The sequence below is a fragment of the Xenopus tropicalis genome, chromosome 6 (genome assembly GCF_000004195.4).
Source record: "Xenopus tropicalis strain Nigerian chromosome 6, UCB_Xtro_10.0, whole genome shotgun sequence".
NCBI lineage: Eukaryota > Metazoa > Chordata > Amphibia > Anura > Pipidae > Xenopus > Xenopus tropicalis.
This window is the reverse complement of record NC_030682.2, coordinates 16,784,669-16,802,375: the sequence shown is the minus strand read 5'-3', so window position 1 is coordinate 16,802,375 and position 17,707 is coordinate 16,784,669. Positions and strand designations below refer to the sequence as shown.

Sequence of the window (17,707 nt, the reverse complement as noted above, 5' to 3'; positions counted from 1 at the left end):
TAATTCTTAAAAAAATGTGTAACCCCTGCTATGCCTGGCGATTTCCTAATACTTTATATAGTCAAGTGATTCTAACTTTGCCTTTAGTCTGTGAGTCAGGGGTCCTTTGTTTTCCCATATCACACCCCTGCCCCCTGCTGAGCTTCTTACCCAAGAAAGGGGGGGGCAGACAAAATATTGAGACAGAGAAGAAAATAATAGTCTGTGTTTAATATTGTCCTTATCCTTTCCTTAGCCCCCAGTCTGTCAGACACACAGGAGCTACTAGTCGCAGCTACTTGTCGTGGCTACTAAAATAGATAATGCTGATCATTTACTGATAACTGTCTCTGTGTGTTTTAGCAGAGGCAATTCTCAGTATTGTCTATGGCAGGGGATTTTCTGACTTTAAGTAGTTGTGAAAAGTAGCTGCAACTAAAGTAGCTCCATGCGTCTTCACCCTTAAACAATTATTTATGATTAGATAGGGAGTGGGACCACTAACATTTCTCTCTGCAGACAACTAGCGTCCCATAACTGGACCATAGCTAAACACAATATATATTCATTTTTCCAATGATAATTGACACAGGTTTTCAGGAGTTAATAGGGGTTTTACCCCCATGACAGCAGCAGTTTAACCCCAAATGGTATAGAGACAAATACATTGTAAGAACAGAAAAATGATTGAAGCTTAGCCACATAACCCAGTGATCCAACCAGGGTGAAGACACACTGAGATACTAGTAGCAGCTACTAAACGCCAGAAAATCCCCTGCCATAGACAATACTGAGAATTGCCTCTGCTAAAACACACGTAGAGACAATTATCAGTAAATGATCAGCATTGTCTATTTTAGTAGCCAGGACAAGTAGCTGCTACTAGTAGCTCTGTGTGTCTTCACCCTCAGCCAATGGGCAGAATATGGCTTGAGAGGGTGTTTGTATTTAACTCTTGCACACCCCAAGTGGAACAAGCAACAGTCTGATCCCCATACAAAGTGCATTGGCAGTGCCCTGCCTGTATAGTTGCATGTTGGGGCAATAGCTGGAGGAATATTCCAACACTGGATCATTGTAGCTCAGTGTCAGGAGCCCTTTGATACACTCCTAATAAAGTGTTATTGATTATGATCCACTGAGTGAAATCGGGTCCCCCCCCCCTGTCACGCTTATGTTTTAATTACCCACCTTGGTGCATAGGAAACAAAAGCTCAGTTAACCCCTTCTCTGCTTAGTCTGATTATCCTCTGCTCCCTTTCATTCTCCCCACTGGCCAATTCAAATACTAAAGGCTCCCTATTGTAGCACCCCAATTATTGCGCAGTGCCAAATACCCCTTTAATCTCCTTGTTCAGACTCCCATGCCCAACATCAAGCAACCGTTCTGGGCATGGATTTGATTTTATTATGTTTGCATTTAATTTGATCTACCTGTCAGCAACATTCTAGGGATTCTTTTTTCCCCCCCCTTCAGTATTAAGAGATAGAAATGTCTTACATGAATCGAAACCCCTCTGGCACCGCACATTTCTGCGCACCCAACACCCTCCTATGAATCGCTACAAACTTCACAGCACTTGGAAGAAAGAAAGAAAAAATAAAATCAGACCATTTCTGTAAAATCTTTAATCGGGGGAAAAAAAAGAGACTGGAAATGAGTTTAATAAAACGTTTTATTGTATGCATTGCTTAGAAGGTTTGAAACACACAGTGGAATGAAATGTTTACATACGCCAGAAAAAAAGGAAAAACATTCAGATTAGCAAGGTAGAAAGCTCTCAATTTGGAACTGATAATTAACACACAGCATCATGTATTCATTGATATGTCGGAATTGTGGCAATAAGCAATGCACATTGGCTACAGCCCCCACCAGGGATTATTCATATTGGGCGCCCTGTTGGCCCCCATTGCGCTCTCTCTATCTATATGTTATTTTATTCGGGTGTCATCCAGGGCCCCCCAGTATCATAGCATGCACTCTTACAGGCAGTCCAGATGGAGAGCTAATGACAACAAAATAATAAAACTCAAAATATTATTTAAGGCAAGCCGGCACCTCCACTTATTTATCTGATTAATCACTGCTGAATCCTTTATTGGTGAAACCATCGCATTTATCTGAGCACTGGATATGAATAGCTTCAAAAACAGCAACCAAAGAAATTGCTACTATAACAGAAAAAGGTTTTTTTTTTGTTTTCAACCAGAAGGGGAAATATTTTATTTACACGTCTGTACATTCAAATGAAACAGAAAACAAAAGTGTCAAGGCTGGAAACACAATTGGAGACGTTATATTTACACTGCTAATTGTTTGGGTTTTTACGCACAAGGCGGTAAATGGCACATATACAATATTAATACTATTAGCCTGTACAATAGGAGAATAGATGAAGTTCAGTATCAAAGGCTTAATATTACATTCGTTTTTTATGGAATCAGTGATTAAATGTGTTCTCTTGAATTTTATAAATCTTCAAAAATGGCGCAAAATCAGCTGCAGTTTGTGGGTCTGATACACAGTAAATCTCTCCAGGATTCAGGGCGCAGTTATTATGTTGCAGGGTCGTTTCTAAAAATTCAGGGAAGCGAAGTTGGAAACAGAGGGGGATCCAGAAACAGGGAGGGTGAGTGGGTGTAAAAGGGAGGAGGGGGGGGGGGTTTGCGTAATAGTGGGCGGGGAAAATGGATTGGATGAATCAGGGTGCCAGCATTAACCATTTCACCCTCAGAGGAACAAACAACGATTGGAAATGCATTATCTGCTTGCTCCTAGTGCATATGCAGCTGTCAGACTTAATAACATTGCGATTTCAGTGTTTTCTGGGAAATGATACAATTTGTCAGCAACAAAATAAAACCAAAAAAACAAACAAACCAATTTCTTGCCCCAATATGTCATTTAAAAAAACGCTAAGTGCAAAACTATAATTCACCCCGCCAGTGTATAAATAAATCATATTCTGCATCTCTTTACACAACTATAAAACTTTTTGTTTTTTTTTCCTGTTTAAAAAAAACAAAACCCAAAAACAAATCAATTAAAATACACTTTTCATTTACAACAGCGAGAGGACAGGGCTCCTGCTTTTATTCGTTTTTAAACACAAAGAAACGATAATAGAACGAAAACGACAACACATATTAGCTATTTTATTAAATTCACAGTAGTGCGAAATGCAGCAATTTAATCTTTGGACTTTAGCGCAAAAATTGTTGAATTTTGATTTTTTGTTTTCTTTTTTTTTTTGTTGTTTTTTGTTTTTTGTTTCTCTTTTAAACGTTTCGACGTCCAACATCCACCAACGTCGCTTAGTATAAAATAAAATCTAAGCAGAAAAATGATTGGTAAAGGATAGGCTCTAAAATTAAAAAAATAAAATAATAATTAAATCAAAGCAAAAAGAGTTGTGTCCATAGTTTCGATTTTATGTTTTTCTTGTGTTTGTTTTTGCCTGTAAATTATATTTACATAGAATATTGCGGATTTATCCCACACTCCGAAGCCAAATGCTGGTATATTCTTTGTACAATGGCCCTTTATTTCCCCATTAAATTATTGCATTGCAAGGCCTTTGCGTTACCGAACCGCTACTATTCGCTGTCTGATTTGCTGTCCTTTGAAGTGGTCGAATGGTTGTAAAGTCCTTGAGCCATTAGATGCAAGGCCAGGGAATTTTTGTTCCCCGTGGCTTTCTTAATCTTTGCTCGTTTATTCTGAAACCAGATCTTGATTTGAGATTCGTTAAGACTGAGTTCCTGAGCCAAACTTTGCCTCCTCTGCTCAGTCAAATACCTGTTTGTTTGGAACTCGGCCTTGAGCCTCTGAAGCTGGTCGGCAGTGAAGGCAGTTCGGGGCCTTTTGTCCTCTTTAGTGACAGTCGTCGTCGTCTTCTTCTTTGGTTTGCGGGATCTGGGACCTGGAATAGACGAGCACGTTAGAATTGCGCCCATAAAGGTTCTTTTAAAATAGCCAGGACCTTTATATTATCCAATAAAAATAACGGGACCTTTATATTATCCATTAAAAATAGCCAGGACCTTTATATTAATAGCCAGTTTGGAAAGTGCCCACTGCCATTTAAGGCCCCTGCCTAGGTGCAGGGTAGTCAGTAATAGAGGGAGCCCAGAACTCAAGGGGGTCTAGAACAATCCCCAGTACATATAATGGAACAGAGACAGAGACCTTTGTTCAATGCTAGACCGAAATGCTGCAATAAACACAAGTATATATGTCCTTTAGACACATCTCTCTTTCTCTATAGAGATATAGATAGTTGAAAGAATGACAGAGAGGGGGTGCTAAGGATGTTAGTCGATCTGGATAGATGATAGATAGATAGATAGATAGATAGATAGATAGATAGATAGATAGATGATATATAGATGATAGATAGATAGATGATAGATAGATAATAGACATAGATAGATAGATAGATAGATAGATTATAGATAGATAATAGACATAGATAGATAGATGATAGATAGATGATTGATAGATAGATAGATAGATAGATAGATAGATAGATAGATACTGGATAGAATGGACAGATGATAGATAGATAGATAGACAGACAGACAGACAGACAGATAGATAGATAGATAGATAGATAGAAAGATGATAGATAGATAATAGACATAGATAGATAGATAGATAGATTATAGATAGATAATAGACATAGATAGATAGATGATAGATAGATGATTGATAGATAGATAGATAGATGATAGATAGATACTGGATAGAATGGACAGATGATAGATAGATAGATAGATAGACAGACAGACAGACAGACAGACAGATAGATAGATAGATAGATACTGGATAGAATGGATAGATGATAGATAGATAGATAGATAGATAGATGATAGATAGATAGATAGATGATAGATAATAGACAGATGATAGATATAGATAGATAGATAGATAGATAGATAGATAGATAGATAGATTAATAAGTAAATAGAAAAATAAATAAGTAAATAGATAAATAAATAGATAGATACTGGATAGAATGGATAGATAGATAGATAGATAGATAAATAGAAAAATAAACAAATAAATAAATAGATAGATAGATAGATAGATAGATGAACACAGATAAATAGATAGATACTGGATAGAAAGGATGGATAGATAGATAGATAGATAGATAATAGATAGATGATAGATAGATAGATGATAGATAGATAGATAGATAGAATGGATAGATAGATATATAGATAGATAAATAAGTAAATAGATAGATAGATAGATAGATAGATACTGGATAGAATGGATAGATAGATGATAGATAGATAGATAAGTAAATAGATAAATAAATAAGTAAATAGATAAATAAATAAGTAAATAGATAGATAGATAGATAGATAGATAGATACTGGATAGAATGGATGGATAGATAGATAGATAGATAGATGATAGATAGATAGCTAGATAGATACTGGATAGATTGGATAGATAGATGATAGATAGATGATAGATAGATAGATAGATAGATAGATAGATACTGGATAGATTGGATAGATAGATGATAGATAGATACTGGATAGAATGGATAGATAGATAGATAGATAGATAGATACTGGATAGATTGGATAGATAGATGATAGATAGATACTGGATAGAATGGATAGATAGATAGATAGATAGATAGATACTGGATAGAATGGATAGATAGATGATAGATAGATACTGGATAGATTGGATAGATAGATGATAGATAGATACTGGATAGAATGGATAGACAGGCAGACAGTGCCAGAGGGTTGCGGATTGTAGTTTAACAGCTGGAGGAATTTACACTGGTGCAACTTCAATCCCTTTGCCCCTAATCCATAACAAACACAATATTGGAAAGCCCCCCCCCCATTTCTGCTTGGGACACGCTGATTGGGCAGTTACTCCATCAAAGATTCATGCAGATAACCTATAGTGTAATCAATATTAACCCCTCAGTGGCAGGGCAGCCATGGGGCACACATGCATGTTGCTATAGGAAAGGCTCAGTGCATAGGGCAGGATATCAGTTATTTGTACATTATTTAGGCTTCCCCCCCCCCATCCCCAGTGCGGGGGCCATGCTGGGCAATGTTACAGGGAGGGGTGAGTGGCACAGTGCCCCCCCTACCGCCCCTCTGCACTTGAAATATTAACACTGCGCACCCATTAGCCATTCATTCCGGCTAATTATTTGCTTCACGTTGCCCCCCGTATCTCTTTAATAATGAAACGCCATATAAAATGCATGGGGGCTTTATGAGTTGTGCGTGTGGCAGCAGATTGTGGGAAACCCCCTCACCCCCCCCTCTCCTTATTAATTTCTCTCTCTCTTTAAAAAAATAATCTATTTGCAGTGTGCAGATGGGTGATACTTTGCCCTCTTTTGTCCCCAGATTGTAGCCTGGCATTGTGAGCAACCTGCCTGTGCGGCATAAGGGCCTGTCCTACCCCCCCTGCCCATCTATACCCCCCTGCCCATCTATATCCCCCCTGCCCATCTATACCCCCACCCTGCCCACTGTGCCTCTATATCCTAACCCACCCCCATCATCTATACCCCCACCCTGCCCACTGTGCCTCTATTCCCTTACCCACCCCCATCATCTGTACCCCCCCTGCCCACTGTGCCTCTATTCCCTTACCCACCCCCATCATCTGTACCCCCCCTGCCCACTGTGCCTCTATTCCCTTACCCACCCCCTGCCCATCTATACCCCCCCTGCCCACTGTGCCTCTATTCCCTTACCCACCCCCTGCCCATCTATACCTCCCCTGCCCACTGTGCCTCTATTCCCTTACCCACCCCCTGCCCATCTATACCCCCCTGCCCACTGTGCCTCTATTCCCTTACCCACCCCCTGCCCATCTATACCTCCCCTGCCCACTGTGCCTCTATTCCCTTACCCACCCCCTGCCCATCTATACCCCCACCCTACCCACTGTGCCTCTATTCCCTTACCCACCCCCTGCCCATCTATACCCCCCACCCTGCCCACTGTGCCTGTATTCCCTTACCCACCCCATCATCTATACTCCCACCCTGCCCACTGTGCCTTTATTCCCTTACCCACCCCCTGCCCATCTATACCCCCACCCTGCCCACTGTGCCTGTATTCCCTTACCCACCCCCATCATCTATACCCCCACCCTGCCCACTGTGCCTCTATTCCCTTACCCACCCCCATCATCTGTACCCCCCACCCTGCCCACTGTGCCTCTATTCCCTTACCCACCCCCATCATCTGTACCCCCCACCCTGCCCACTGTGCCTCTATTCCCTTACCCACCCCCCATCATCTGTACCCCCCACCCTGCCCACTGTGCCTCTATGTGCATGTAGCTGCTGCCAGCCGGAGTATATCCCAGTCCCATGTTACAGCCCACAGTGCCAAGCTCTGCCATAGCTCTCTGCCAGCCTAACCCATCTCATCATGTTTATCCCTACCCATCTCCAAGCCAATAGCTCCTCATACTGCAGCCAGTCTGGGCCCATATACACTCCCCACTCCAACTCCCAGCACTCCCAGCGCATCAGTGTCTCCCCCTGTCAGAGCTAATTACTATCCTACAAGATATAATGATTAATGTGCCCCCTACTGAAACATATAAGATTATCCTGGGTCGCCCAGGGGTCCCTGACTATATACAGGCAGCAGGCCATCATGGAACTCAAATAACTCTAATAACCTGGGGGCACATTATTGTTACAGTGAAGAGTTTCAGTGTGTCAGGTGATATAAGTGACATCACAAAGCAATTTATAAAGATATATTTTACATTAAACTCATAGTTCTTGTGTAATATATATATATATACAGGGGTACAATCCTGCCTGCGTCAGAGACCCATATTTGCCTGTAGGGGCCGGTAGCCATGTAACATTTTCAAGGGCAGAGTCACCCTAAGGCTCACTGTACTGTTACCCATCAGCCTGCAGTAACTGCCAGTGTTTATATACATATAAATATGCAGCAAAACCCACCTCCCATGCCCCACAGTGCCCCGCATGCCCAGAACAATCCCCCCCCCCAAAGCCTCCACTATTTGTTGGGGTCAATTTCTTTCTATAAAGCTGCTCTATCCCCCCTGTATCCTCCCTGTATCCCCCCTGTATCCCCCCTGTATCCCCCCGTCTGCCCCGGTTATTTTTCTCACTTTTCTACAATGTTCTTTCTTTACCTGACCAGTTATGTGTCTCCCAGCCTAACCCCCCCCCCCAGCATCTATATACCGACACCCCCGTATAGCTTATGGCTATCCTCCTCATATCCCCATATTCCCTGTGTGTCTGGATCAGCTCTTCATCCCTCAACTTTACACTCCATGTTTATGTGAGTTTGTTCTGGTCCCAGTCCCACCTTATTCTCCCTTCGCCTATTCGCTCCCAATTCACAAACAGTTCCCTGCTGTCTCCCTGCACCTCTCTCCCTGCACCTCTCTCCCTGTTGTCTCCCTGCTGTCTCCCTGCACCTCTCTCCCTGCACCTCTCTCCCTGTTGTCTCCCTGCTGTCTCCTTGCACCTCTCTCCCTGCTGTCTCCCTGCACCTCTCTCCCTGTTGTCTCCCTGCTGTCTCCTTGCACCTCTCTCCCTGCACCTCTCTCCCTGCACCTCTCTCCCTGTTGTCTCCCTGCTGTCTCCTTGCACCTCTCTCCCTGCTGTCTCCCTGCACCTCTCTCCCTGTTGTCTCCCTGCTGTCTCCTTGCACCTCTCTCCCTGCCATCTCCCTGCACCTCTCTCCCTGCTGTCTCCCTGCACCTCTCTCCCTGCTGTCTCCCTGCACCTCTCTCCCTGCTGTCTCCCTGCACCTCTCTCCCTGCTGTCTCCCTGCTGTCTCCCTGCACCTCTCTACCTGCTGTCTCCCTGCACCTCTCTCCCTGCTGTCTCCTTGCACCTCTCTCCCTGCTGTCTCCCTGCACCTCTCTCCCTGCTGTCTCCCTGCACCTCTCTCCCTGCTGTCTCCCTGCACCTCTCTCCCTGCTGTCTCCCTGCACCTCTATCCCTGCTGTCTCCCTGCTGTCTCCCTGCACCTCTCTCCCTGCTGTCTCCCTGCACCTCTCTCCCTGCTGTCTCCTTGCACCTCTCTCCCTGCTGTCTCCCTGCACCTCTTTCCCTGCTGTCTCCCTGCACCTCTCTCCCTGCTGTCTCCTTGCACCTCTCTCCCTGCTGTCTCCCTGCACCTCTCTCCCTGCTGTCTTCCTGCACCTCTCTCCCTGCTGTCTCCCTGCACCTCTCTCCCTGCTGTCTCCCTGCACCTCTCTCCCTGCTGTCTCCCTGCACCTCTCTCCCTGCTGTCTCCCTGCACCTCTCTCCCTGCTGTCTCCCTGCACCTCTCTCCCTGCTGTCTCCCTGCACCTCTCTCCCTGCTGTCTCCTTGCACCTCTCTCCCTGCTGTCTTCCTGCACCTCTCTCCCTGCTGTCTCCCTGCACCTCTCTCCCTGCTGTCTTCCTGCACCTCTCTCCCTGCTGTCTCCCTGCACCTCTCTCCCTGCTGTCTCCCTGCCTTATAGTTACTGCTCCTTTATACACATTCTCCCTATTCCCCCTGCCCCTCACTGCCCCTATTCCCCTGCCCCTCACTGCCCCTATTCCCCCTGCCCCTCACTGCCCCTATTCCCCTGTGCCTCGCTGTGCCCCTATTCCCCTGTGCCTCGCTGTGCCCCTTATTCTGCCCCTTTGCACTACCCTAAGCCCCTTCTGCCTCACCGCCCTCTGGCTCCTCTTATCCGACTCCTAATTCTCCTCTTGTCGCTCCGACCTTATTCTCCCTCACTGCCCTCATCCCACCTCTCTCTCTTCCTCCCCTAATTCTCCCTCTTTGCAATGTCCTTGTTCTACTTCTCACTGTGCCCCATTCCTCCATTCCTACCCCCAAACTCACTGCTCCATTCCCCCCACTACACCTGCTTATTCCCCCCCACCAGCCGGCAGTTATCCCTCCTCTCCCCCCTGCCCTTGTCCGTCCTCCCCTTATACCCCCCCCCCGCATCACAGTCCCATTTTATCCAGTTTATTCCATTTATCTACCTGCTTCACTGCCTAATGCCTCCCCCGTCCCCCTGTTCTATTTCCCCTTCAATTTTGCCACACATCCACATTCACATCCATTTTGTCGTCCTCTCCATTTTCTGTACCTGCCCCACTGCCCCATTCCCTCCTGTTACCCTGCCCCACTGCCCCATTCCCTCCTGTTACCCTGCCCCACTGCCCCATTCCCTCCTGTTACCCTGCCCCACTGCCCCATTCCCTCCTGTTACCCTGCCCCACTGCCCCATTCCCTCCTGTTACCCTGCCTTACTGCCCCATTCCCTCCTGTTACCCTGCCCCACTGCCCCATTCCCTCCTGTTACCCTGCCTTACTGCCCCATTCCCTCCTGTTACCCTGCCCCACTGCCCCATTCCCTCCTGTTACCCTGCCCCACTGCCCCATTCCTCCTGTTACCCTGCCTTACTGCCCCATTCCCTCCTGTTACCCTGCCCCACTGCCCCATTCCCTCCTGTTACCCTGCCCCACTGCCCCATTCCCTCCTGTTACCCTGCCTTACTGCCCCATTCCCTCCTGTTACCCTGCCCCACTGCCCCATTCCCTCCTGTTACCCTGCCTTACTGCCCCATTCCCTCCTGTTACCCTGCCCCACTGCCCCATTCCCTCCTGTTACCCTGCCCCACTGCCCCATTCCCTCCTGTTACCCTGCCTTACTGCCCCATTCCCTCCTGTTACCCTGCCTTACTGCCCCATTCCCTCCTGTTACCCTGCCCCACTGCCCCATTCCCTCCTGTTACCCTGCCCCACCGCCACTGCCCGATCCCCTGTCTCACCGGTGCCCGCTGCCCCTGCCTTGCTGCCCCTATCTTCTCCCTGGGATTTACTAAAGCTGCCCCATTCACTTTCCGTACTGCCCCTGCTCTGTGGCCCCATGTTCCATTCCCCCCCTCCCTGTGCCAGTGCTTGTGGCTGTTCCTTCTCTCTCCCCTTCTTTCCCTCTCTGCAGTCACATTACCGCTCAGTGCCCCCTGCTCTTTGTCCCTTAGTGTCGCTGTGCCAGTGCCCCTTGCCCCCTGCTTTACGGCTCCATCGCTGCAGGTCCCGGTGCCTCATTCCCAGCCCCGCACTGATACAGTTAATTGTATGTGGCCCTTAGTCCTTCTGCCCCTGCCTTCCTCTCCCTGTGGCTCCCTCCTCATCTTACCCAGCTCCCTGCTTCATTTCTGCCTTTCTCCTGATCGCCAATCATCTTGCAGATTTGGGCCCCCAATATCCTCATCCCATTTCCCTCTATGTGAGTGTCCCCCCTCCGTGTTCCCCCCACTCACAGCCACACACGTGTTTTTACTATAATCTTCCAGCCATCAAAGCAGCCTCCCTGCCATCCCCCCGGCAGCCTCACTGCCATCCCCCCGGCAGCCTCACTGCCATCCCCCCGGCAGCCTCACTGCCAGCCTCCCTGCCATCCCCCCGGCATCCTCACTGCCAGCCTCCCTGCCATCCCCCCGGCATCCTCACTGCCATCCAGCCAGCCTCCCTGCCATCCCCCCAGCATCCTCCCTGCCATCCAGCCAGCCTCACTGCCATCCCCCCGGCAGCCTCACTGCCATCCAGCCAGCCTCCCTGCCATCCCCCCAGCATCCTCACTGCCATCCAGCCAGCCTCACTGCCATCCCCCCGGCAGCCTCACTGCCATCCAGCCAGCCTCCCTGCCATCCCCCCAGCATCCTCACTGCCATCCAGCCAGCCTCACTGCCATCCCCCCGGCAGCCTCACTGCCATCCAGCCAGCCAGCCTCCCTGCCATGCCCCCGGCATCCTCACTGCCATCCAGGCAGCCTGACTGCCATACCCCCGGCATCCTCACTGCAATCCAGCCAGCCTCCATGCCATCCCCCCGGCATCCTCACTGCCATCCAGGCAGCCTCCCTGCCATCCCCCCGGCATCCTCACTGCCAGCCTCCCTGCCATCCCCCCGGCATCCGCACTGCAATCCAGCCGGCCTCCCAGCCATCCCCCGGCATCCTCACTGCCATCCAGCCAGCCTCCCTGCCATCCCCCCGGCATCCTCACTGCCATCCAGCCAGCCTCCCAGCCATCCAGGCAGCCTCCCTGCCCTCCCCCTGGCAGCCTCCCTTCCATCCAGCCAGCCTCCCTGTCATCCAACCAGCCTCCCTGCCACCCCCTCGGCAGCCTCCCTTCCATCCAGCCTCCCTGCCATCCAGCCAGCCTCCCTGTCATTCCCCCGGCAGACTCCCTGCCATCCAGCCAGCCTCCCTGCCACCCCCTCGTCAGCCTTCCTGCCATCCAGCCAGCCTCCCTGCCATCCCCCCGGCAGCCTCCCTGCCATCCAGCCAGCCTCCCTGCCATCCCCCCGGCAGCCTCCCTGCCATCCAGCCAGCCTCCCTGCCATCCAGCCAGCCTCCCTGCCATCCCCCCGGCAGCCTCCCTGCCATCCAGCCAGCCTCCCTGCCACCCCCCCCGGCGGCCCCCCTCTCCCCCATATCAGAGTGTGGGACACTTGGGCTACTCGCCATTGGAAATCGCAGCTCTTAATAACTTGATAAATTGGGGGCCAAACAGCCCTAGAAATTCTGCCGCAGCCAGCGGCACCGCAAAGCGCAAATCACAGAGAGATCTGAAAGTGCATCAGGAGCTACAGGATCTGCGTCTGTTTCGCAGCCTGTGTGTCACTTATCACAATCGCACACACAATTCCTTCCCATTCGCATGTTGTTTATCTATACGCCTAGTCCAGCAACACACACGGGCTACACATTCGCATCGTTATATCGCCCCACCCTGATGGAAATAAAGGGCCTTTGCCTTTGAAGTAGCGACAGTACATTATGCATACAGAATCCGCCAGATCATAAATAATTCTTAAATTAGAGCGTTCCATTTGTAACACATAGGGGCCAGCCTGCACTGGGGCGACTGTTTCATAGCACATTTATTTCCTATGCAGTCTCTTTTATTTCCACTAAATTAAAAAAAATTCGATTAAATTCTGCCTTCATATAACAGTCCATATCAACGATAAACTAAAAGCAAATAAAAATACAATTATTTATATGTATAAAACACCCACCGAGCCAACAGCAGTTAAAGATCACAAACCTTTTAATCATATATTTAGTGTGTAATTTTTTTTTGCACAAATTGCCAAAAATATTTTCTAAAAAACTAAATTAGCTTTATGTTTAAATAAGGTTCAATACTTTGTAAAATAAATTCAAGATTCAAGTGAAAAATGAAAAAAAAAAAATAAATCGATGACGGTTCACATGGCAGCGATTCCCTTTCTACAACTGTGTTTTCTAACAACACGAAAATTGAATTTTGAGCCCGCGATACAGTTAATTGTTTTCAGCAGTTCCAAAAGATGAAAATATAGATATTAATAATTTATGAACGTATTTGAAACAGCTGGAAACATGGCACGTACCATCGGCATTTAGTGATTAAATATTTACAACGGAAGAGAACAATGGGCCTTTTATATCAAAAATATTGGGCTCTCTATCAAAATTAATTCATAGCTAATAAAATCAGCATTTTCGATTTTGTGCGAGGGAAAAAAAACACGAGCTTTGTTTGTATTCGTTTGTTTCTAAAATAAATGTAAAGTAACTTTGTTTTGTATCATAAGTATCTGAAAACTGATCAGGGTTGAATTATTATTCATTTTAACGTCAAAAGCCGCTCTTAGGCCAACGAAATAAAATACAAAAAATAATAAAAAATATTATAACTGAAATAATTTATTTTGGCTAAGCCTTGTGTTCGTTTGTCTCAGCAGAATGTATTCGTTGACTGAGTGAAATATAAGACAGAATAAGTCCCATATCAGGTTTATATTTGGTTACTGGATAGATTGCTAGCAGAGTGGTCCAAAAGAGAGAAAGTGAAAATTTAGCCATCGCTTTGCTGTTGTCACATAGATTTAATTTGAGCAGATTTAGGGACGTTGGGACAGAAAGTAAAAAAGAATTTATTATAGTTTCAATTTTTAAAAAGAAAAAAATGTTTAATGGTTGGCAGCATTTTTATTAGTATAGAATAACCCTTGACTGTTTTTCCCTGACAAAGAGAAATATCATTTTAGGAGGGATTAGCCCTCATTGACTGAGATGGAGGGGGACACAAAAGCTGGGGGGCATTGCAGCCAGAGACAGGCGGCTTTAAGGTCTTGGAACCTCAGAAAGCGATAAAGAATCCGCCTGGGCTGAGGGATCTCTCTATATGGGTTTCAGCAGGACTAGAGGGGAGAAGGGACTAAACAGAGACTCCATCTGGGTTTGGGCACCTCACTAACCGAACTTATCTGCACCAGGGAATGGGGCATCCCAACAAGCAAGATAGGCTTCACCAGAACTGGGGCCCTCATTGCCCAAGCATGGGCTGCACTAGGGATGGGGAACCTATTGGACTCAGATGAGCTTCTCTAGGGGTGTAGGAAGACCTCTCTAGCCTACATGGGTTGGGTTACCTCATTACTACTGAGATGGGTTTCACAACAGAATAATATCTCAAATACAGGATAATTAGGTTTAAGACCCAGATGGGCTCCACTAAGCTGAAGGCACCTCACTGACACACAAGGAGGCTACATCAGGACTGAGGCTCCTATTAACCCAAATGGACTTCTGCTGAAATGGGGCAGTGCGCATTGGTAGATGTGGTTCAATGGGGTCCTAACAAATCGCTATGAAGTGAACAGACTGGGGCTGTATTGCCTCTCGCTTAGACCCGAGTAACTACAAGCTTTCTTACCTGATGAAGGTCTGTCTGAATACCTGGTGCAGTAGACCCAGGCTGGCCACAACATGGGCTGCTGAGAGGTTTTGGAGCTGGCTTGGGAACTGTCAGAGTCTGAGCTGAGGGAATGGTCTCCATTATGCCCTCTGGATTTTAAGCTTTCTTCCATGGCTATGTCACTTTTCTTATCCCCAGTAAGAGTGATGGCTTTGGAGCCCCCTGCGCCCTCGGTGGCATTGGCTCTATGGTGGGCGCTCTCTGCCCCAGACAAAGCCCCACTGTCTCTGCCAGAAAAGAGCTCATCCTGATGGCTTATTCCTTCTTTCCTCCTCCCGAACTCCGGCCGTAGGATGTTGTCAATGAAGAAGTTGGTTATCCTGTGGTGGGGCTGGTGGTTCCCAGGAGGAGCCTGATGAAGGATCCCCCTGTTGGACTCATCTCCCGACTCCTGCGGTTCCACTTCCCTGTTATTCTGCTCATTCTCTTCCATGCTGTTACTCCAAGCTTCTGCTTACCTTTAACCCCTTGTGTCTCCTACTGCTCCACTCACATTCAATCCCCCCTGACCCAAGGCTCGGACAGAGGATCCGGCAGGAAGGCAGGAAGGCTCTCCCCACTCTCTCGGTTCCTCTCTGGGTTCCTCTGCGGATATTAGTGCTTCACTTCAGCCAAGCAAAGCATCTCCTTCCCCAGGACGGGCTCATTACCCCCTCCTTGCAGATGCAGGCTCCTGGGGGGGAAATCCTTCAGAGCAGCCAGCAGGGAGATGTAGACCATCCAAGCCCCGGCCCTGCAGCTCAGCCAATGGGACATATATATATATAGAGAGAGAGAGAGATAATATATATATTACATAGAGACTATATATTAGCTGCAGCCCAGTTACATGAGCAGAGCAGGAGGAGCAGCACATAAATCCCCAGCGCTGCCGGAGCTGGCTGCTCACAGTGGGCAATTAAACACGCACTCACTGGCCCTGAAATACTTTCACTCTGGATGTTTGTTCTTATGTTTAATAGAGCCCCACTAGTGACGTTGGAGGCCGGTATCCTAGACACGTGCCTTCAGCCAATAGGGGGGCTCCCCTGTGTCACATGACTCCAGGCTCTGTAGTAAACTGACAAACAGGATTCCACTCCCCCTGCATCTCCTTCTCTCCTCAGCACCCCGTCTCCTCCCCCGCCTGTGCGCCCCCTTATCCGCTTTAAAGCTGCAGGGTCCTACAAACAGGAGTGCAAATACTCTGTGTGTGTGTTATATTTTGATATGCGTGTGTATTTGTGTATGTGTGTGTGATATACAGTATATATATATGTGTGTGTGTTATATATATATGTGTGTGTGTATTTGTGTGTAAGTGTGTGTGTGTTATATATATATATATATATGTGTGTTATATATATATCTCTCTGTGTGTGTGTTATATATATATCTGTGTGTGTATTTGTGTGTAAGTGTGTGTGTTATATATATATATATATATGTGTGTGTGTTATATATATATCTCTGTGTGTGTATGTTATATATATATGTGTGTGTGTATTTGTGTATGTGTGTGTGATATACAGTATATATATATGTGTGTGTGTTATATATATATCTGTGTGTGTGTTATATATATATGTGTGTGTGTATTTGTGTGTAAGTGTGTGTGTGTTATATATATATATATATATATATGTGTGTTATATATATATCTCTGTGTGTGTGTGTTATATATATATCTGTGTGTGTATTTGTGTGTAAGTGTGTGTGTTATATATATATATATATATATATATATATGTGTGTGTGTTATATATATACCTCTGTATGTTATATATATGTGTGTGTATTTGTGTGTAAGTGTGTGTGTATATGTGTGTAAGTGTGTGTGTTATATATATGAGTGTGTCATATATATATATATATATATTATATATATATGCATGTATTTGTGTGTGTTATATATATGTATGTGTGCATTTGTGTGTCTCATGTGTTATATGTTTGTGTGTGTGTTATACATATATATATATGTTTCTTGTGTGTATGTGTGTGTTATATATTTGTGTGTGTGTACTTGTGTGTAAGTGTGTATGTGTGAGTGTGTGTATGTGTGTCAGCACTTTATCCAGCACCCTAACATCTTTGTTTGATGGGAATATGCACCAATTGCACAACTGTGTGGGACATTTTATTGCCTCACTGAAATCCCAGTATAATCCGGTTGGAAATGAATGAAACCCAGTAAATGAGAGCATAGCACAAAGGAGATTACCTCTGCACCCCCCAGAGCCTGCCCGTATTACCCTGGCTATTAGAAATGATCCTCTGCCTAAATGGCTACTTCCTGCCATGTTGCACTAGCACAGCCAGTGGGCAAGTACCAGGGGGCACCGGGCTGCGCAGCAATTAATGCCAAGCAAGAAGCTGAATGTTCCTCTCCATGCAGGGAAATGACTGGGGGGAGACTTCAGAGCAGCCACACGGTCTGTTATCTTGGGGCTTTTATTGGGAAAATAATATAATGCACATATACTGTTTCATACTGGCAGTGGAACTATAACCTGCACTCACCCAGGCCAACGATATATTCCATAGAAGCCAATGCAAACAGAAATTTGGAGTAGTTTGGTGATACCTCTATCTACATACATTGGTGATATAGACTGCAATAACCGCTAGATAGGGAGACTAGTTAGATAGAAAGATGACAGAGTTGGATAACAGATTGATGTAATTGGATAACTTGATAAAGAGGTAGATAGATGTTGCTTAGTGATAGACAGATGGATAGATACACAGACACAGATGCATAGATATTGCATAGCTAATCTATATATATATATATATATATATATATATATATATATATATATATATATAGATATAGATATAGATAGATAAATATATTGATAGATATTTATAGATTTAGATAACAGATAGATAATTGGTTAATAGATATAGATAGATAGATAGATATATAGACACAG

The 17,707-nt window shown here is 46.0% G+C and overlaps 1 protein-coding gene across 1 annotated transcript; it reads right to left on the bottom strand.

The window, feature by feature from the left end:
• Window positions 1–1,637: 1,637 nt before the first annotated feature.
• en2 (engrailed homeobox 2) lies at window positions 1,638–15,724 on the bottom strand. Its single transcript, XM_002932479.5, has 2 exons — window positions 14,748–15,724; window positions 1,638–3,905 (listed from the first exon to the last, which is right to left on the bottom strand). Exons 1-2 carry the CDS (start codon window positions 15,220–15,222, stop codon window positions 3,580–3,582), a joined length of 801 nt encoding a protein of 266 aa, XP_002932525.1. The 5' UTR covers window positions 15,223–15,724; the 3' UTR covers window positions 1,638–3,579.
• Window positions 15,725–17,707: the final 1,983 nt, after the last annotated feature.